General features: G+C 37.3%; 2 protein-coding genes across 4 annotated transcripts in view; one reads left to right on the top strand and one right to left on the bottom strand.

The window, feature by feature from the left end:
- The window catches only part of LOC149730532 (replication factor C subunit 3-like), a 34,600-nt gene that overhangs the window by 4,160 nt on the left and 8,054 nt on the right, over positions 1 to 22,386 (bottom strand). The window contains exon 9 of the transcript XR_016385666.1: positions 19,096 to 19,231. The gene's annotated coding sequence lies outside the window, so the exon portion shown is untranslated. The remainder of the gene's footprint in view (positions 1 to 19,095; positions 19,232 to 22,386) is intronic.
- LOC149730533 (protein SSUH2 homolog) lies at positions 717 to 22,330 on the top strand. Of its 3 annotated transcripts, XM_089884414.1 has the most exons (12): positions 717 to 894; positions 1,126 to 1,177; positions 1,906 to 1,939; positions 2,189 to 2,240; positions 17,656 to 17,785; positions 18,298 to 18,358; positions 19,111 to 19,240; positions 19,411 to 19,522; positions 19,904 to 19,986; positions 20,354 to 20,446; positions 20,803 to 21,040; positions 21,528 to 22,330. In XM_089884414.1, the coding sequence occupies exons 1-12, from the start codon at positions 860 to 862 to the stop codon at positions 21,675 to 21,677; spliced, it is 1,170 nt and encodes a 389-aa protein (XP_089740540.1). In that variant the 5' UTR covers positions 717 to 859; the 3' UTR covers positions 21,678 to 22,330. The 3 variants fall into 3 exon arrangements, with proteins under 3 accessions (XP_089740540.1, XP_089740539.1, XP_089740541.1); XM_089884413.1 differs by lacking the exons at positions 717 to 894; positions 1,126 to 1,177; positions 1,906 to 1,939; positions 2,189 to 2,240 and adding an exon at positions 14,051 to 14,572; XM_089884415.1 differs by lacking the exons at positions 717 to 894; positions 1,126 to 1,177; positions 1,906 to 1,939; positions 2,189 to 2,240 and adding an exon at positions 15,322 to 17,583.

Genomic DNA, 22,386 nt, shown 5'->3' on the forward strand with positions numbered 1-22,386 from the left:
GAATTTATAATTAATGAAAGTAGCTTCACGTGTTGCGTAAAATTGTAAAAACATCAGTTGTTGTTAAAGGTGTTTAATGCTTTAAAATAGTATAGTAGAGTGGAGGAAGATGGGACACTGTTAGCACATATAGTAATATCGTGATCGTGTTCAAAACAATTAACAATGGAAGTCGTAAAGACACGGTTTTACTATTATATTTCTTTGTTTACTACTAAATGGGACGAAAAAATTAAATAAAAAGTGTCCCATCTTGCCCCATCCTACTACATAACAACCGTCTCTGAAACTGCTGTGGGCTTATGAAAAACTTTAACTAAGGAACTTATGAAAAATTCGGCGTGCGTAGAATTGTAAAATAATAAGTTTTATAAATCCACTGTGTTCAAGCGGATTTGAAAATGTGCCGTGAATTTAACAGTTTTAAAACTATACCCCGTTATATTAGACACTTATATACGCATTGTTACTTGAAAGTAATATATAGTAGGGTGGGGGAAGAGGGGACACCTTTTCATTCTATTTTCTCGTACATTTTGTTAGTAAACAAAGAACATTGAAAGAATTATAAAACGTGGTCGTCGCCACTTTCATAGACCGTTGTTAATTGTTTAAAACACAATCAGGATATTTATATATTTTGTGTTAAAGGTGTCCCATCTTCCCCAACCCCACTATATACAAATACGTAAATTACATTATATTGTTTTCATATTTGCAGAAAATAGGTTTAATAAACTTTTAAAATTTGATTTTACTCAAACGACTAAAAAGTCGGGAATTTCTCTTTTATCTTTGATTGTTACGTAATAGAGGTATCGCGATCAAAGACATCGCTGTGGGCAATTGTCTTTGAAATATGACAATTCCCGATCGAATTTCTCGCAAAACGAGGTAATTTTGTTATTTACCAATTGCAACATAAACACACTATTATCGTGTCTTGTTGTTTTTATGAGTGGAGGTTATTACGTGTGTGCGACAAAGAGGAAATTTAAATATTGTTTCTATATTTTAATGCAACACTTTTTAGGATACGATAATAAACGATTTTAATAGCACATTCGTTTAATTTGCAAATTATGTTTTGGGTGTTTGTTTTAGTTTATTGTTTTTATCCCACAGACGAAGACGACATGTCATCACTCCGTTGCCTAGCGACAGAGGATCCGAACAGGTGATTGGTTGATTATTTCGCGCGCAAAATAACTTTAAGATGATGAAAGCGGGGTCACGTGGGCCAAAGATTATACAATAATCCAGAAAACGTGATATTAATATCATTTTCCTCGTATTCAGAGTAGCTGTGATAATTATATTTTTTAGATATATAGTAGGGTATGAGAAGACGGAACACCTTTTTATTCTATTTTCTCGTCCCGTTTGGTAGAAAATAAAAAACATTTAAAGAATTAAAAAAACGTATCCTCACGACTTCCATATACCGTTGTTAATTGTTTAAAACACGATCAGAGTAGTTGGATATTATGTGACAAAAGTGTTCCATCTTCCCCCTCTTACTATATAATTGGCCCAAAAATGAAAAAGACGAAACAGTATAATACTTTGTTTGTTTGTACTACAGTAGACTGAATGTTGTAATATTTCAGAAAATAAGCGGGCACGAGGTATGTGAATCAAGACACCCGTGTCATGAATAGGGAAATATATTACTTATGGTAAACCATTTGTTAGATTTTGTTTGTTGCGTATTTCATGATTCATTCTCGTATTTATGTTTTCCATGACCAATGACACTGATAAACCTGTATGACGTGTTTTTACGTAACCGTTCTTCTACATATCCAAACGAATAGACTTGTACTTATAAAGTTAATCTTTATTATTAGACTTAAGTTTTAAGAACACAATAGATTTTTATTTTAAACCGGTTGCTGTTTACAGATCCACAGAAACGAGACAAGCAGACCGACTAGTGGTAAGTGTTTAACTTTATTTAAACCGCTAGAGTTCGCTAACATACAAAAAGACAAAAATTAATCACCCACAAATTTACATACGTGGTAACTCGTAAGCGGGCAAAAGATGTATGAAATAAAACACCTGTGTTATAACGACTGTTGTTACCCCGCCATGGGAGGATAAACAAGTTGCATTATATACACAGTTTTTAAGTTAAAAAACTGTAACCGCCAGACGGTGTAAGTGAGCATGTTTTACGTTACAGATGTAACAGACGTAGAGGAAAACGAAGCGACGAAAACTTGTATTTGTTTAAAGTAAGTCATGTATGAATCGTTTGGTTATTGTATATATGTACGTACTTGGTTAATATAGGGACTATGGGCCTGTAGTTGTTCATCGTACTGCGGCTATACTCGTAAAGTGGCTGCTAGGTGTGGTATGTGTCATTGGGCAAGACACTTAACAGCAACTACTCCAACCCATTGGTCACTGATGGGTTGTTTAAATTGTCAACCATACAGAAATACAATCACCAACAAAGTTGCATGCGTGGTAAGCGGTCACATGATATATGAAACAGACACCAATCTATAACCTGACAGTGAGCATGAGATGTAGTATGCGTGTTACACTCCAGAATTTCCTCTACGCGCGTTGATAAACAACGATTAATAACCTTTAAGTTCATATTGTATTAAGTTAAATATTGACCTCTGAAAGTGGTTGTTGCAAATTACCGTAAAGCAGCGTAAAGTCCCAACTTTATACCTATTTAATCGGGGAAGTTCCAAACAATTGTAAATATGTTACACTGATAACGTTAAGAGGAGAACAAACACGATGCGTGACAATTCAATTTATCAGTTTACAATGTGGTTGTGATGAGACAGCATGACAGCAAATTTATCGTCGGAGGGTGGCGCTAGATTCAACACAAAGAATAACCTAGTGACTTCACGTTGCGAATCACATAGTTGTTGCCGCATTGCAGTGTTTGTAGATATTTGAAACGAGCCCGTTATAATGTATTATGCATGGGTTTCACCCCAACATTGCATACATCTTTCCCACAGTCAAGTTGCTATATATATTCTTTTATAAGCGAGGTCCTGCCGTTAGACACACCTTAGGACTTGTTAGACCAGAGTTTCCCCGCCACCCATGATTGGCAGTCAAACTGTTTGTCTTTCAACAATCGAGAGTTATTCGATAAAGTAGGGGATAATGTGCAAATGTATACCAACAATCACCGTCAAGTAAACAACATAATTCAAATTATCATAATTTATGATATTTAAACTATAATTGTCGCTGTGCACGTGCACGCTATTGGTTTGCAAGATAATAATGTTTACTAAATGCAAATAGCAGACCCCTACAGTATAGCGTAAATAACCCTAGGGTCCAGGGTTCGAGTCCAGGGCAGGGTCAATATACGCATGGAAAATTATAGAAACTATTATAGCAATGTTACGTCACAAATGCATTGTTAAAACGGGGTTTTCCAAGTTCGCTTAAATAAGCCTTAGTGTTTGTTCATTATTTAAGCAATTATTATAAAATACCCTTTATTACGTCATTGTTTGTTAATAATCGAATTCGAATCAACAGCGAAAGTCGCGTGTGTTAACTTCTTTATTATTACGTCACAGATGATATACATTCAACAATTTTATTTCACTGTGACGTCACAATACTTTCTAGCGAACGCATATGACGTCACAATAGTACCATGAACTAGAATGGCGATGTCGATTATTTGATTGAGTACAGGTGTGCATTGTTACGTCACAATCGTTTAGATTCGACGATCCGTAAAGCGGAAAGTTACCAGTAGACTGCCCACGTCATCATACTATGACGTAACAGACGAAAACAAAGGACGTGCGACTCTTAGTTCCGCATTCCAAACGCGATCGACGCGATCTTGAAAGACGCGGAAAAATACAGAACTCGAGTAAAAATTACAAAAGTGACGTCATTACAACAACGAAAAAATTTCTAAATTAACAAAAAATGTTAGCTCCGACGTAATTACCCTTAAGTTTGGCGTCTAGAACTCTAGAACGTAACTTATGGATTGTTTGTAAGATCGGATTATTTGCGCAATGCTGCAAAAGCTATTATGCTGCACGTAATGTAAGGGGGTTCGCATTTACCTTGCATGCATTGAATGTATAGTACTGTGGGGTAAGATGGATGCCGTTAGCACATAATATCCCATACAGAACTGCGGGGAAGATGAATACCGTTAGCACATAATATCTGTTATATAGTACTGTGGGGTAAGATGGACACCGTTAGCACATAATATCCCATATTTCCTATAATTGTGTTTTTAACAACCAACCACGGTGTTTACAGTTTTAGAATACAGATATATAATTATGTAATTATTCTTTGATTACTACCAAAAAGGGGGGCGATAAAAAAAGAATGAATACATGTCCCATCTTCCCCCAGCCTAGAATACATGCGGGCAATACCCCAACTGAAAATTTCTGCAATATTTCTAATATCGGAGCGCCCTTATACGCACGCCATGGGGATTTTAGTTTGCGAAGTGGTGTGTTATGAAAGGATTTTAAAAACAATTTCTTAAAAACGAAAACCTGGTGATTTAACGCTTATTTTGGGATAGGGTACTTGAGGCATATCGTTGCAACAGGTACATAACAACATGATTATCCTGCAAACATTATTGGGGCTTTCCGCTCCGAAAATTGAGCTTTTAGCGATTTATGCGAAGTTGCTAGACGGTCTACTGAAGCGGAAACAATTTTAAAAAAATATTGAAGAAAAAATATTGCCAAAAAATATTCTATAAATTTATGGGTGTGTTTCGTCACAATACAAAACAGCGTTAGATAAAACAAACAAAGGCAGCTAAGATGATTCGGGAAGAGGAAAACATTTTAAACAAAAATCTAAAAATAACATTTTGAACAAAAATTTCACCAATTCATAATATTGACTTGCCAACAGACCACGTGTTTACATATCATTGTTACGTCATAAGGAGCATTTATGCCCTCCCATTGTTGCAGCGCGTGACGCTACAAGTGGAAAATTTTCCGAGGATTTTAAAACCTCGCGTTCGCATCGATAGACGGGGAATCCCCCACTTTGAAATATTTAGTTCAAGGCAGAATATTATAGAGGTGGTTCCCCGTGTATTTGTCACTAAACTTAGAACATCAGATTTTGAATATCTATTAATCTTCATGTGGTATGGGTTGGGGTAATATGGGACATGTTTTATTCTTCCATTTGGTAGTAAACAAAGAATAACCAAAAATTATAAAATCGTATCCTCACAAATCTAAAAAAGCGTTGTTAATTGTTTAAAACACGATTAGGAAATATGGAATATTTTGTGCCAAGCTAACAGTATTGCCTCACTTCTTCCGCCAGCAACTGGCATCATTAGTCTCTTGGTCAAACCGTATTTGGTCGGATTCCAACGGAGCGCTTCGATTGGTCACTTTTGACTTTAATAAAGGGGCGTGAAAGAGGCGTGTCGTTTTAAAGTTTGCCAGCAGCGGATATGTGTTTACCGTTGTTGAGAAAATAATAAGTGTAAACAAACGCTACTGTGACGTCACATGGCGCCTAAGGTGTTGTTGCACGTGGTATATTTTGAAATACCTGATTTGCATACAAAGGCGAGCATGGGCTCGTTTTAACTGTGTACTTGTGGTTACTTCTGGAATGTAGAATATACTGAAGTACAAATAATGTCAGTTGTTTCATGAAATCGTAAAGCATAAATGGAGTTAACGTGATTTGGGCCCAGGATCCATGGTTATTCAACCCTGGCCTGGATTCGAATGCAGGATCCCTGGTTCTCCAACCCTGGTCTGGATTTAAACCCAGGATCTCTGGTTCTCCAACCCTGGCCTGGATTCGAACCCATGATCTCTGGTTCTCCAACCCTGACCTGGATTCGAACCCATGATTCCTGGTTCTCCAACCCTGGCCTGGATTCGAACCCATGATCCCTGGTTCTCCAACCCTGGTCTGGATTTAAACCCATGATCCCTGGTTCTCCAACCCTGGCCTGGATTCGAACCCATGATCCCTGGTTCTCCAACCCTGGTCTGGATTTAAACCCATGATTTCTGGTTCTCCAACCCTGACCTGGATTCGAACGCAGGATCCCTGGTTTTCCAACCCTGGCCTATGTTTTGCTGCAATGACAAAGGAACAAATATACGATTGTTGCGCAAATCACGTGCTATTACGTCACAGAGGGGAATTGTAAACGTGACAATAAAAATTATCTTACATCTCGTAAAGATGTCGAAATACTTGAATCAGGACTAAAAAAAATATTAAAAAATGAAGACGGGGAAACATGATAAGGGAAATCCCCTTTTATTTTCTCTAAGTGACGTCACAAACCGAGCTGCTAAATCACAGCTAAATAATAAAGTCTCTTTTAACAGCGAAAGCTTATTAAATGTCTAATTTATTGCAATCTGGTGTGCTGAGCCGTTAAATAAAAGCGATTAAATTCCCCTTCCCACAATCACGTGCATAATGTTGTTTATGACGATACAAACAGAAATCGTGGCGTATAAGGTCAATTATTTGCAAACAAACGATAAAACAAGGGAAATTCCATGTTATGTGACTATAGGTATTGTTACGTACACAAATGTTCAAACCACGTGACTACAGTGTTGCAAAATGCAAGAAACATTTGAATACTTTTATATATTCGTAACTTTAATACTTTTTCAACAATTTAGTTTTCCTACAATGATGTTACCATTTGATTTGGTTGGGTCGCCTTACTACAGTGGTTCACCAATATTTTAACTGTTGTTAGAAAAGTAAATTATTGTATTGCATTTCTCTAAAAAGTTGTAAAATATAGCATTGAAAATAAGGACGGCAGAGCTTTGCTATTAATTCTTATATACTGCTTCTGCTTTGCTGCAAAACAGATTAATAAGCACTTTACAGATACTGGAAGAACAGTTTGTAAAGGCGTGTACGAGACTACCTCATTTACATTACGACATGTATACGACATATTGTGTTTCATGCAAGAAAAATAATATTTAAATGTTTTTCGTGTATTTGCCCCAACGTGAGTATATGGCCAATAAAACACGGGGTATATCCCTTCTTGCGGCTTGATTTAACATTGCCGCAATAGAGGAACCGAAACTACAGCGTCCCTTAACGTATGGTGTAATCTGTGTTGTTTTGCACGAGTTTAAATTCAGGTCGTTTGGTTGTTGTCGAAATATTGCCAAAAATAAGATATTGACATGTTTGAAACAGGAACTTAAAAATATAGGCGGGAAATCATGAAAGGGGATTCCCGGTTAATTTTCTCTATATGTTTAGCTTTACTTCCTTTAATGTGACGTCACAAAGCGAATTGTAAAATCACAGCTGGTTTAAATAGATAATGTTTGGCTTGCTATATACTAGGGTGGGGAAGATGGGACACCTTTTTAATCTATTTTCTTCTCCCATTTAGTAATAAACAAAGAACATTCAAAGAATTATAAAACCGTATCCTTACGAATCCCATATAGACCGTTGTTAATTGTTTAAAACACGATTAGGGTATTTAGATATTATGTGCTAAAGGTGTCCCGTCTTCCCCCACTCTACTATATATAGTAGGTTGGGGGAAGATGGTCATTGTTTTCTCTCTTTTATCTTTCATAGCATCACGGCCTACTAGAGATACGGCCTGATAATTCACATTTTACGTTTGAAATTAGAAGGCCTATTATACGTCACAAACACCAATATTTTCAATTGTTACGTCATGTATTTTGCTTAAAAAAGTAGCAGTAATGGGAAAAACGCATTAAAAAACATACGAATTTAGCAATGAGGTCAATTATTTACGGAAGTATAGCTACACGCAGCGTTAGAAGCGACCGAACAGCAAAATAACATTATAAATAAAGACCTGTAAACATAATAAAGGCGTAAACACAGTTTACAGCACCAAGACGGGATTAAACAAGAAAGAAATAAAACTTTCATTGAGAAACTCCTCCAATGCTGCTTGTGAGGGAAGGGTTATCCTCAAAGCATTGGATGTTTGATTTGGCAAACCATATAAGTGTCCAACCAACCAACAAAGAACGTTAAATCATTCACCTAATCATCATTTATATAAAAATGGCTGAATCACTTGGTTTTGAAGGGAATCTTGTTTTAGGATTGACCACTGTCCACCAAAGCATGTGTTAATAAGTTAAACTAAAGTTGGGGTAACTATAGAAGAGATGGTTGTAAGCAAATTGGCTTTAACGGAATAGTTGGAACTAGATTCAGGGTTTTTCGCTTTTCATGCTTTACCAAGTGAGCTTCATAATTATTCTCGTAAATTCCACCGTGTGGACCAAGCTGCCAGTCTGCCGTATATAAGCCACTTGGCCGTCAAGTCCGTTCGTCCAGGAGCCAAAAGAACGAAGGTTTCTTCAGACAGGACTGATAACAAGACCAATTTAAATATGCAGCGCACTTGTATACCATGGTGAACTGTAGTTGAATGTATATAATATAATTTGAATGAACTGTATCAGTAAGTAAGTTCAGACGCGAAAGTGTGTCACGTTGAAAATAAAACATCTATACATTGACAAATAATCATTGAACCTGCAAACCAAACGACGATTACTAAAACAATCTTGTTTACTAACGCAATGTGCGCTAGTTTAGTTTAGACACAATCACTGGTTTGAACACAAAAGTTGTTTCAGTAGCAAAATGGATATACAGAGCTATACTGGATATACTGTCTCGTAATTTTCTTCCACTGAGTGCGAATCCCAGTAATACGGGACTATGTAATATGTTCTAACCTAAAAGACTACCTGTAGATTATCTTACAGTTAATTTTAAACACTTTATTAATACAAAACAACCGTAATACTCTCTTTGCGACTAGTATACACCTTCTTTTTTAAATGAATATTCAAATTATACTGTATACTATGCTGATATGTTTACACCCAAACAATGGATAACAATGGGATAATAATGATGGCTGTGACGTATAATAGGCCTTCTAATTTCAAACGTAAAATGTTAATTATCAGGCCGTATCTCTAGTTGGCCGTGATAGCATAGATTTCGTTAATAGTTTTTTATATCAATAACTGGCATTATCAGTGTCTTATTCAAATATATATATATATATGTTATTACACGGTATGTATACACAGCTATTATAAACGTGAAAAACGTGCAACGCCACCAAGTGCTATGACCTTACAAATACCTATTTATGACGTAGTAAGTTAATTATTTCCAACTAATACAAAACAAGCGACATTCCAGATTACCAGACAATAGTTATTGTTAAGAACACATGTTTAAAATCAAACCACGTGACTGCAGTGCTGCCAAATGCATTTTTACTTCGGAAACATTTTGAACGGTTATTTTATTTGTATTTAAAACAATAATAGTTTTACTTTATGACTACAATCAACGAAAGGCATGTTTTATATATACAGTGTTTAGAATATTTGTTTTCGGAGCTTGGAGGGCTTGGACAATTTAGACCAGCAGTATTTATATAAAATCCCTTTGCCGAGGCACGAACAAATGCATAAGATTCGGCCGGTTCGCCCACTACAGTGGTCCACTAAGCATTATGCTGACTGTTATTGTAAAATTTAAACCGTTTTTAGTATGCCTATAAAAGTTGTGTGAAAAGTTTGCTATTAAGTTATTCTATGTTTTCGTTGCAAAATTGGTCAAAGTAGTTTGTTGTAGCGTGAACACATTGGCGTTTATAAGACCACAACATTTATCAATTGACTTTTATAAGACACTAGAGTTATATTAAAAGTTTCCAGGCAGGAAAATAATATTCAAATGTGTTTTATGTAACTTAAATTAACACGGGCGAGGCCAATAAAATACGCTTGTAAAAAGTCAATGAGCATTTTATAAGACATTTACTTTGATGACGGAAGTAAATGAAATGCGGGGACAAAGGAACCGAAACTATAACGTTTATTTACCTATTGGTGTCATGTATGTTTTGTGCACAAAAATACCATCTTAAGTTACTGTCGTTTTGTTATTTATATCCTCGTGGGTGGGAACTTGAGTGACTTCTCCATGGTTGTCACTCCCATGCCCACAGTCGAGCTGCTGAAGCTATTACAGTGTGTGGATAAGCGGACATGACAATAACACATCCCTTTGACTTGAACCCACAACCCTTCCCATGTAAAATTATGTTTGAAACCTTAGAACTGACACCTGGCACATGCAGACACTACGACTGGCATTTAAAAGACATGTCTGGTCTGGTTCTCGCGTATCTCGTGATTAGATCGATTATTCGAGATACCGGCTATTATGACGACATAACACCTACGCTTTGACGTCACAAGCGGAATTAATTACGTGTTAAAAAAACGTAAAATCATCAAAAGATCGCGATGTCTGTGTAAAAGATACAATTGTGATGCTACTATCAACATTGTTACGTCATAGTAGACTGGTTATGACGCACAATCAATGGAATCCGCGTTATCAAGGTAAATATTAAAACAGTTACCTCATAATGGTATGTGTAAAATAATTGTCGTTAAAATTTCAAATCGTTGTCGCGGTTATGGTGCAATACTCAAGAACCTGCCTTGTTACGTCACAATACTAATAGTCGCCGTAGCCTAGAGCGCGAAAAAACGACGTCGTTTGATTACCTAGTGGGGAATCCCCGCGGCTAAGAAAAGAAAAAAAAGGAAAGTTGTTAAAACGAGAATGCTTCTGTTGTGAGCGAACAATCGCGTTAATCGCGACCAGGAACAGCTGTTGTAGAACAATCAGCTTTCTAGAATCGAATTATCGAAGTTAGGCGTCTTTGTTATCGTATTGTGACGTAATGGTGGTTTATTGTTTAATAAACAATCGAGGTTGAAATTGTTATCGCGAGTTGTTGTATCTTGGTCGCAAGTGTTATTTAACAATGATACTTAGAATCGCTATTATGACGTCACAATAGTGCATGCGCGAAGGCTCGTCGCTACAGATTCTAAAATTCTCAAATTCTAAACCTGTTTATTTGCTTTTACTTTAAATTAAACTTTTTTATGAATTTTCAAGTCACGAATTTATATATTGGTTTACCCCACCCCACCAAAACAAGCGTAACCCCATGGGTTCAACCCATAAGTGGCGCCGGGGGTTATGAGAAAATCCCCTTTTTAACCCCAGGTTTGGTCTAGGGGTGAAAGCCAGGGTGGGCCGGCGACGATTTTTGTCCATTTTTAAAAATCCAAAACCTCGTGCCGCCTTGAGAGCATCGACAAATGTTTCAAGTATTTTAAGGTGCAGTGTTGCCAGATAAAAACTACAAAACAAATGATTTTACACAAATTATAAAATAAAAAATATTTAAAAAGACTTAAAACATTATTTTCTGATTATAAAACTTTTTTTTATTTGGCAACACTGCCCTGCTAATGGACTTGGGTTGGCCAGTTTCGGCTTGACAGGAAGTTTCGTCACAGTTCAGCATTGTTGTCGAATAGGGACCGAAAAGTCCACGAATTTGTGAAAACGTTTTCGCTCGAGATATAGCGATGTATATGGACCCCGTCATCTATGTTCGATTGATGGGGTTATAAACAACCAATCTCACCAAACACCCGCGATGGGGCGCGATGTTCGCGTCTTTCGCTTAAATTCAAGCTGTGTACGCAGAACCCTTGTAGAAAATTAGTTTGTTTTATTTTTGCGCCGTTGAAATCTAAGTTTGTGTTGATTTGCTTCGAACAAATACGATATTCGGTTACAATGGGTATTGTTACGCAGTAACTGTTTGTTACGTAGATTTGAATGACAATGGTCTCTGTGGAGCTATATGACATGTATAGCAATGACCTACGCGTGCCGTTACTACGCAACAATAGTAGTTATTGGAATAAGACAGTTGAACGTAGACAGCTGGCCACTCAGACAGGCACAACATCGGTCCCTATGCGGCGGCCGCTTTAAGCCACATATTGAATGGGATAACTAAGTAAAGCTCGAGTTTAAGCAGGCTGAACAGTTGTTGTATTTAATAATATAAATGTTATACAGAAGGGTGGGGGAAGATGGGACACCTTTACCTCTATTTTCTCGCCCCGTTTAGTAGTAAACAAAAAACATTCAAATAATTATAAAACTATATGCCCATGACTCCTATTGACCGTTGTTAAGTGTTTAAAACACGATCAGGTTATTTAGATATTATGTGCTAAAGGTGTCCCATCTTCCCCCACCCTACTATATTTCCGTACGCTTTAAAATTTCATAAAATATTATTTTAGTTTTAGTTATTGTAAAAAGCGTAGCGGTAATTAAAGTTGTGGTTTATGTTTATAGGGGAACTGAATGTAAACTAGGCCAGGCCTACAATAGTTGAAAAAATAGATTTTAGTTGGCAGATATCTAAATACGGCATATATTCGGGATCCTCGCGTTTTTGACGGTAGGATAATATTACAAATTTAAACAAAGGGTTTTAAATTAAACGTTAATTTAGAGTAAATTTGGTTAAAAAAAACTGTTTTTTTTAGTAATTGAAAGAAAAACGAATTGATTTCCGATGCGGGTGTGACGTCAGAATCGATATTTTACTAATTTCATTGTATGAGGAATAAATATTATTGTGACGTCACTGTATATATCAATTTTCAAACAAGCCGCTTTTGGTCGCGAGAATTCGAACCAAGAAATTCGATTCCTGATGCAAACATGAGAATATTGGTAATTCAATTCGTTTCCGCAATTTAAAAGAGAGAGAAAGGGAGAAGGAAAGAGAGAGAAAAGAGAAAAAGGGCGCATTAGGCATTACCTTTTAGCATTGCGTTGAATATTGCATGTAACCAGGTAAAGCTAAGGCTAATTATATGCGAGCAATTACTTCCATAGCAGCATGGTTGTGGGAATACGACGGCTACGTCATGGTTATGAATTATTTAGTGCGTGCCGCTTACTTTTCGAGTTAGCGGGCAATTTTAAGCGGAGTTTTAAGGTTATTGTTCAAGCATTGTTACGAACAAACAACATTGTGATGACAAAAGTCGGTTATTCTTACGACATATTCGTGTGTGTCGTCACAATGGATTCATGTGATTATAGCATTGTTGAAAAATATGTGGCATTGTGTGCGAATAAACGAGTGAATTATTATACGTAACAATAAAACTGTAATGGATGCATTAAACTTGGAGATAAACGCGATCCGCATTCAGGAATCAACACACCAAACAATAGAGAACAATAACAACAGGTGTATGGCATTGTTACGTTACAAACCATTGAGTATATCGAATAACAGAAAGCAACGCGAAACGTCTTTAACGCCTTATGTAGCGGGAGGGATCCGAGGTTCGCAATTTGTTGATTGGAATCGATATTTTAGCTTGTAGTGCAGCAGATGCATGTTTAACGCAAGCATATGTATTGTACATTAGGCATATGTCGTACAACTTAGGTGATGTACATTGTATAGAAAGTAACTTTACGTATATAAGAACAATAGAAGGTTGTGTATAAGTGTGTTTGATATTATTTGTAAGGTTATAACATTAAAAGATTGAAATTATGTTTTTATCGGTGAATTTTGTTATTAGGATTGATTGTAAAGCGATTTTACACATTGCATTATATGGAAGATATATTTACGCTACGTCATAGGGCTGTAAAAAGTGAAAATAACTTTTCGGGATTGTAACTCCTGGAAAATAGGGGGGTACTGCTGTATTTATAGTTAAGTTTGTGGAATATTTTACGAGTTTCGATTAGTTGAATGATATGCTGGTATGTTGTAGAGTAGGCAGTATTTGTGTTGCTTGCTATGGCTGAAAACCTAGGTTTCAACGCCAATTTTTAGTGTTTGCCCCTTATAAGACTAACTCGCATTTGGGTTTTTGTCGTAAGTTTTGTTTAATATGTAAAGTTATATAAAGTCAAACAGTGGTTTAAACGTGACTTTTAGTCACAGTAAAGATTTGTAGAAAGATGGTTGACTTGTGTTATTAGACAAAGATATGTAACTTTCTATATATCAACAGTTATGCGTTGTTTTCAAGTATATATAGTCAACCCATATGATTTAGGCCAATTGTAAAGTTTCCACAAAAAAGTTTGACTTGTTATATATCCACAGTTAAATATTGTAGTTGTTTTAATATTCTGTAGTCGGCAAAGTCGAAATAACAGAAATGTCTCGCGGAAGAATCGAAAGCGAATCTCACAAAGGTAGAATGAGGGGTCACCCTTCCAGGTCGCCTCCCCCGCCCTACGAGATATTGTACCCGGACCCATCCACAGACCAAGGAAACCAACGGTTGGCAGATTTCTGTCAAGTTTCCATTACAAGACGAAGAGCTTCGAGCCCTGGAGACTTAGGGCGAAGACGTCGCGATAGCGGCGACCGAAGGCGGCGGTTGCAAACCGATAGTGACGTCATAGTGGTGGACCAACGTAACATCCGGCGGATTCGAAAGAATGAGGAAAATATCGGGAAGTTTGGGAGAGTAGAGTTCTCTAACCTTGATGTTTTATGTGAGGGAAGATTGGCTGGGGAGGTCAAACCGGTGCCGAGTCAACATAAGGAACGGGGTAGAAGGAGCCAACCTCTTGAATATGCTTTGTGAGTATGGGGGGATATTAAACCTAATGCAGGTCTATGAGGTTGCATACGAGACGTTAGGAAGAGTTTGCACTTTAATTATCGAGGTTAAGTTTGGATTGTTTAGTTTTGTGAGTTTAAACACCACATAGCTGGCTAAATTCCGAAGTTGTTGCCCATTGGCCTAAACTTATTTTTGGGATATTCAGTTTCTCGAGTTGTAACATATTTTAACGGTTATATGAGGAGTAAATATGAAATTGTCGTCCTGGATTTACGAGTTTAATTCTGTTCCATAAACCTCGTACATTTATTTCTGTTCCATAAACCTCGGCTTCCAATATTCATATAACAACAATAAATGGTTGAACGAAAGCAACAAAATATTGATATTCTACCATCACATGCACTGTGTATGGAGAAACATATAAATTATTTACGCTTTTACGGGGAACGTGTACTAACCAACGTGTATGTCTGTTCTATATGGGTGGGAGTGTATAGCGAAACTTTGGATTTAGGCCAGAGTTGTCTCATTACCCCAACATTGTATATGCACATTCTATTCTATATGGGTGAGGTCCTACAGTGAGGCACGCCATGGGACCTGGGATTTAAACCAGAGTTGGTCCATTACCCCAACATTGTATATGCACATTCTATTCTATATGGGTGAGGTCCTACAGTGAGACATGCCATGGGACCTGGGATTTAAACCAGAGTTGGCTCATTACCCCAACATTGTATATGCACATTCTATTCTATATGGGTGAGGTCCTACAGTGAGGCAAGCCATGGGACCTGGGATTTAAACCAGAGTTGGCCTATTACCCCGCGTATGTTACAGTAACATAACATATGCTTTATCATATCAATACAAATTGATAAACTTATCTTTCTAAGTCAAATACATCAATTACCATTAAGTCACTATTAGATAAAGATAAAAGCCACTACATTAGCCGTGCATGATAAGTGCTTTATCTTCATGGGTTAAGTGCGGACGCCTCGTTTAAAACCACTGGCGACGCCTGAGAACTTACGTAGGCACCAAGGTTATCAAAAACGCTGCGCCAAGTCTATTCGATGTTCCATGGGGATTATAATATAATACACACGATGGATGTTTTAACAATTTTTATCAAAATTTTATCATTTATCAATAAAGTGACCACTAATAAAGTTACATAGCGAAACAACATATACCGTGGCACCCATGTTATCGTAAGCGCTATGCGCGGGTTCGGTGTTTTAACAATGTATTTTTACCAAACTTCTATCAATATTTTAAAATTAAGTTGCCACCATTGTTTTTACAATCATGGTCGCAGAGGTATTGTGATGTCACGGTTAATCCATTGTAGATTTGGATGAGAATTATTTCGTCACAATAAAACACGCGTCACAATGCCCAGGTACGATTTAAAGGACGCTAAACCAACACTGTACGATTGTGATGTAACAATGGAATTTAAATGACATCACAATAGGAATTGTGATGAACAGAAACAAAAATGTTTTAAATCAAATCCTTTATTCTTTAAATATAAAACAAACAAGGATGAAAACCAGACAAATATCTCCCGAAATTTATCGTCTTTGGTTTAAACCCTTGCAATTGTATTCGAAAAGATAAAAAAAATCACCCAAAAAATCTTTGGCATTTAAAAAAACATATAATGCTGGAAACTTGGGTTTAGCGGCCACGCTTGTATTTAAAACTTTTCTTTAAATGGTTTTTACCCGTAGTGTCTTTTTTACCACTCTATAATATTTGAATTAATTTAATCTTTGCAATCGTATTCGAAAAGATAAATAAGTTTACGCTGAGTTAGTAAGGGTCAATTTAAATTAAAAGCGATAAAAAACATTGTCTGTTTGTATTTTTATAAAACAAGTACAATGTACAACGTAACCCTGGCTTTTCACAATCGGATCGAAAATCGATTTATCAATTGTGACGTCACACCATATGTTGTTCTGTCGCGACCATGTGACGTCATCCTTCCGTTACAATATCGATTATTACGTGAACAATGGATAATGTTAATATAGAAGGGGTCGCTTTAATCTTTGATTAAGGAAACAATAATCCCGACAATGGGTTTAACAAACACCTTATGACGTCACAATCGTCTTTAATCGCTCGGCCGCTCCTGACTGTGACGTAATGAGTCCATAATGTGTCAATAGAGGTCGTTGCTACGTCACAATGCGGGTATAATACCTGATTAGTACATTGACAAGAAACAGCTGTCGATTAAGCGAACATAACTTTAACATTCGTTAAAATGCTAAGTGTTGTTGAACATAACGTAACGTAACGTAGCGTTGCACAACATAGCGTTATATCAAAGGTTTTCAAAATGTATATGAGGAGTAAATATGAAAATATGAAACACGCTTGAATACTCTGGTTACGTTCGCACGACGCAACAACTATTGAAATTTAACGCATGTAATTTTGTGGGTGATTGTTTTTCTGTATTGCCGACAATTTGGACAACCCATTAGTGACCAGTGGGTTGCAGCAATTGTGGTATCTTGCCAAAGGGGTAAAGAACACATGCGCCTACAATGGTGGCATCCGGATGGCTTGTAATAAGATATCCGTGTTATAAACTGGATTGTCGCCGCGAAATTTAAGTTCAGACGACGACAATTTATGGTCAATGTCAGGCCGGTTTGCAGTTGTGGAAATCCATCGCTGTCAAACACGATTCTCGTCAAAGTTTCCTGTTCTTTGTTAACGCATTGTTTCCCACGCGTTATGTCACTCCCATAAAAGTTTGACAAGGTCGTTTGTGACGTCATAGGAGTAAAGTTAAAATTGAATAAACCACAATTGGAAATTCGAGAAAGTATGGAATTGTTATTTATAATGGCATTGTGGACGTAACAATGGTGTTTTGGAAAAAGGCGCTAGGGAATTTGGTCTGGCCTCAAATTAAGGCCAGGGTTGGAGAACCAGGGATCTTGGATTCGAATCCAGGCCAGGGTTGGAGAACCGGGGATTTTGGGTTCGAATCCAGGTCAGGGTTGGAGAACCAGGGATCCTGGGTTCAAAAAAACTAACATACAACTAACGAAATCTCCTTTTTCAGCTTACCAAAACTTTCAAAAGAGCAAGCGCAAAGCGAATTACTGGAACACATCGAAGCACAATGCTGCTATAACAAGAAAGTCGCAAAACAATTGGATATTTGTGACGTCATAATGACAAGCGCGTGGCAGGTTAGTGTGACGTCATTATTTACTATTGCTCCGTGGCACCACAAGCGGCATGGGCAGTTAAACAAACTAATTCCATAATAGCTGTATTGTCTAGATACAAATAACTATACACATGGTATAAATACATTATATAACCGTATCCTCACGACTCTAAGAGCATTGTTAGTTGTTAAAACAGAAAAACACGCAAGGAAATGTAGGATATTGTGAGCTATAACCTAAAAGTATATCAAACAACTTATATAACTGTATGTGAACTCACTCACTTAAATTTAAAAACACATGAAAACTTTGTTTTTCATCCCAAGTTAAATGAGTGAATGGATGTAACTTATTTATCCTCGCATGACGGGGCAACAACTGTCGTTATAACACGGATGTTCTGTTTCATACACCTCATGCCCGCTTACAAGTTACCCTGTATGTAATTTATCCTCGCATGGCGGGGCAACGACAGTCGTTATAACACGGGTGTTTTGTATCATATGATTTATATCAACTTATTCCCACAGTATCGTTTGGAGACAGTTCGCGAAAGTCGTGTGGTTGTTGACGAGGAGGAACCGTATAACGGTAAGGGTTCGAATCCTACCCATGGTAGTCGGTGTTTAATGTCACGTATGGGTCTGGTTGCTACATTATATCTTGTATGGGTGAGGTCCTATAGTAGGCACGCAATGGGACCTGAGACTAAGGACAGAGTTTGCCCATTACCCCATAATACCCAGGGTATTGGTATTGCATGAAACATATTTCGTTTTTGTATAAATCAATGATCTAAAAGGTCGCTATCTCACTTGTTCTCGAAGAAATGGTTGGGTGATATTTTTTTGCAATTTGATTGGTATAGTGCTTATACTCGCGTCCTACAGAAATTGTTAGCGAGGCGTAACCGAGTGATTTGATTGGTTTAAAACGGGATGGCTGCGTACCAGTTTGTATTTTCAGATGCGTTGCCCATTTGTTTAGAACAATATTGTTTTAGCTTACATATAACATTATATATGAAAACAACTTTATATATATAGTAGGATGGGGTAAGATGGGACACCTTCGGCGCTCAATATCCGAATATTCTGATCGTGTTTTAAACAGTTAACAACGGTCTATGGGAGTCTTGAGCATATAGTTTTATTATTATTTGAAAGTTCCTTGTTTACTACCACATTGGACGAGAAAATTGAGTTCAAATGTGTCCCAACTTCCCCCACCCTACATTAATTGTATAACAATAACTTGGTCATACCCCATTACCCCTAAACTATATGCGACCATATATAGCAATCGACAGCGTGCATGAGGCAACTAACCTTGCTCTACCCTAGGTGAGAAAGTAGACGGCCCACGTAGAGGTCAAGCTCCGTTAAATAAATGGGATATTGACGTCACCGTGACGTCATCAAACACAGCGAAAAAGAGAATCCCACATACGTCAGAACGAAGAAGCTGCGTAAGGTAATAGTTGTTTATAATAACAGATTTAAAACTTTGAAAGTGATATACAATATATTTTGAAACTAAATAAAGGGACATCATGACTGAAACATGGGATGTAGGTATATTATCCCATCACAGCGAAACGTATACATAAGTTACCAATATAATGATATTAACATATATTACAGCTGCCAAGGCAATGGTACAACCACATGCGGGTATTGTACGGGCAACGGTAAACTACCATGTTATAACTGCCATGGAAGTGGCCACACTTCGGTTCACGAGACTTATTATGAGGTAAGTACAAGCTTCGTTTTGACATTTTTCCTCGAGTAATTTTTTCCATAGCGTGTTTTAACGACTGTTGTTTTGTTGCTAATTCCCTTCTCTTCTTAGTTTTGTGATATTTCTATATATACGGCTAGACTAAATACGGTTACTGTTGATAACAGTGTAGATATATGTAAATACCTCATGCCCGCAGTCGATGTATAGCATATGTGATATTTAATACACGGCAGATGGGTATACGGTATATATGGCAATACCAATATGGTGCGTTTTACAAGAAGAGCCATTTTCAAACAGATTAGAGACCTTTATCTAATTAATTGTGTTTATCATTACATTAGGCCTATACTATAACAACACATAAATATAACCCATATAACCTCACAGCACTCGGATAGTTTAAACCAACAACCACGCAGAGTTTCAAGGAGCGAGACTTGCCATGAATGCGGGGGTTCCGGTAATAAAATGTAAGTTGGATGACGTCATAAGGCTGTGACGTCATTTTCGTGACGTTACAGCCCGGTTACGTCAAGTTTTAACGTCTTGTAACTAGTTTTACGTCAAAGATATAGGTGACGTGTTCGTTTCCTTAGAACTCGGTTACAATATGTTCGTGACGTCATGGCTTGGTTACGTCATACTGATGACGTCATGAATCGATTAGGTCACGATTTTTGTTTTAAAGCGTTGTTTAATTGTTATAAGTGTGAACCTGCTGATTGTCGATATTTTGTTTTTAAGTGGTCTCACCGTCTCATGCGCCCCCTGGTTTGAGTAGTTGCGACCCTCGATTATTTTACTATTATTATTATTTTTAATGATGATCATCCACAGATGTTGCAACTGCCATGGACGAGGTCGGGGTAACTGTGGGAGGTGCGAGGGACGCGGGGAAGTCGTCGCGTATAAGGCTGTATACGTTAAACAGTGAGTATTTAATATTTGTTCATGTATATTTATACTTAGTATTTGAATTGTATAAGAAGCATCAGGCATGTCGGTTACATACTAAGCGTTCGGTACATTACATTGGGTTTATTACAATGTATTTTATCCGCGTGTACCTTTACCCATTCCATACCTATAGTTAGTGAAGCATAAGCAAGAGGTTGTTGCGATTCCATTTTAGGTAAAACTTAACGTATAACAGCAACGCTCCAATACCTGGCATAATTAGCTTAGCGAAATATCTCTTTAAGTATACACTATTAGTTGGACTGGACTTTTGTTTTCTGTATATGGTAGCTATTAACAGAGTTGTAACATTACCGTGCCACCCACAGCACTACACTGCGTGGCAACAAGACAACCAACACCAACAACCTCCCTTTGCAATTATTCCAACGTTGTGGAGGCGCCATTGTACACGAGGAAGCGGGAACCACACTTACCCCGCTATCCAGTGACACATGCCTTAATATTGAGATGCAAATCGCTTCCGAGGAATTATTGGCGAAACACACACCGGATGTTAGGCACAGGGAATCGACGGGACGAAACGACGAAAGAATTATCCTACAAGTGAGTCTCATGGACCATGTTTTTGAAAACGAAGACCGTTAATTGGTATATGTGCTGTTCGTATTGAAACTGAACAAAAAATATTTTTTGTTCCTAAGCTCACGTATAATTTACATAAAGTTCGATATGTGTTGTTACAAAATATAGTAGGATCGGGGAAGATGGGACACCTTTTTATTCTATTTTCTCTTCCAATTTGGTAGTAAACAAAGAACATACAAAGAATTATAAAACCGTATCCTCACGACTCCCATAGACTTTTGTTAATTGTTTAAAACACGATCAAGTTATTTAGATATTACAAATCAAAGATATTTGAATCTTACGAATTAAAGGTGTCCCATCTTCCCCACCCAACTATATTACAAAACGGTGCATGCCGCAAACAGATCCGGATGATTCAAGTCCGCTGTGAGCCATATACAGTGCCAGAACCCATATAGCATATAAATTCTCACTATTATAACCCTCCTACTTATTATTCCAGACCCACATTGTACGATTGCTCCCAATATATACTATACACTACACACACCGTGGTGATAAAGGAGCTTACTGGATCGTTGGAATGGACAAGAAGATGATCGTACACGCACCCGGATATCCCTCCAATACATGCGGGTGTAATATCATGTAACTCCTTCTACGGTAGCCTACCCCTCCATGCATATATGCAATGTGACGTCACATCTATGCTATATGACGTCACACCTATGCTACATGACGTCACATCTATGCTATACGACGTCACATCCATGCTATATAACGTCACAGAACCGTTATATGTTCACGTTTCGTGATTTATCACTGCGTGAAAACGCGACGCTCACAAAGTGAAAAAGACGTGTTATATAATGACGTCACAATATGAATACTACGTCATAGTGACGTGACAATGTGATCAAGATTCACAGCGAGAGATGACATCATAACAATGATCGTGACGTAACAATGCAATTCCGCTATCAGCGCGAATACGCAACAAACTATACAAAGATACGATGAAAGTGGACTGAACGTTTCCGTAGCAATCAACTGCATACGGTATATATATATGCTGCACTAGAGGTTTAAGGCTTTGGATATTTTGGGGCAAGTTCGGTGCTGTAAAACAAGCAATTATTCTTCCTGTTTTGCCGCAATAACTTTTCGCCTACGCTGTACTTATAAAGATATAGCACTTACACGACACAAGCGTTTTATTTCGTCACAGTCTTATTGTTTTTATCGCTTTATTTTCACAATTTGTTCCAAATCCTGCGCTTCAAATAAATACGAAACAAAACCTACTATGACATATGTTTTACTTCAAATAATGTTCATTATTTCGAACACAAGCACCTCAG

The sequence above is a fragment of the Ciona robusta genome, chromosome 9, assembly GCF_009617815.1.
Source record: "Ciona robusta chromosome 9, ASM961781v2".
Taxonomy (NCBI): Eukaryota; Metazoa; Chordata; class Ascidiacea; order Phlebobranchia; family Cionidae; genus Ciona; species Ciona robusta.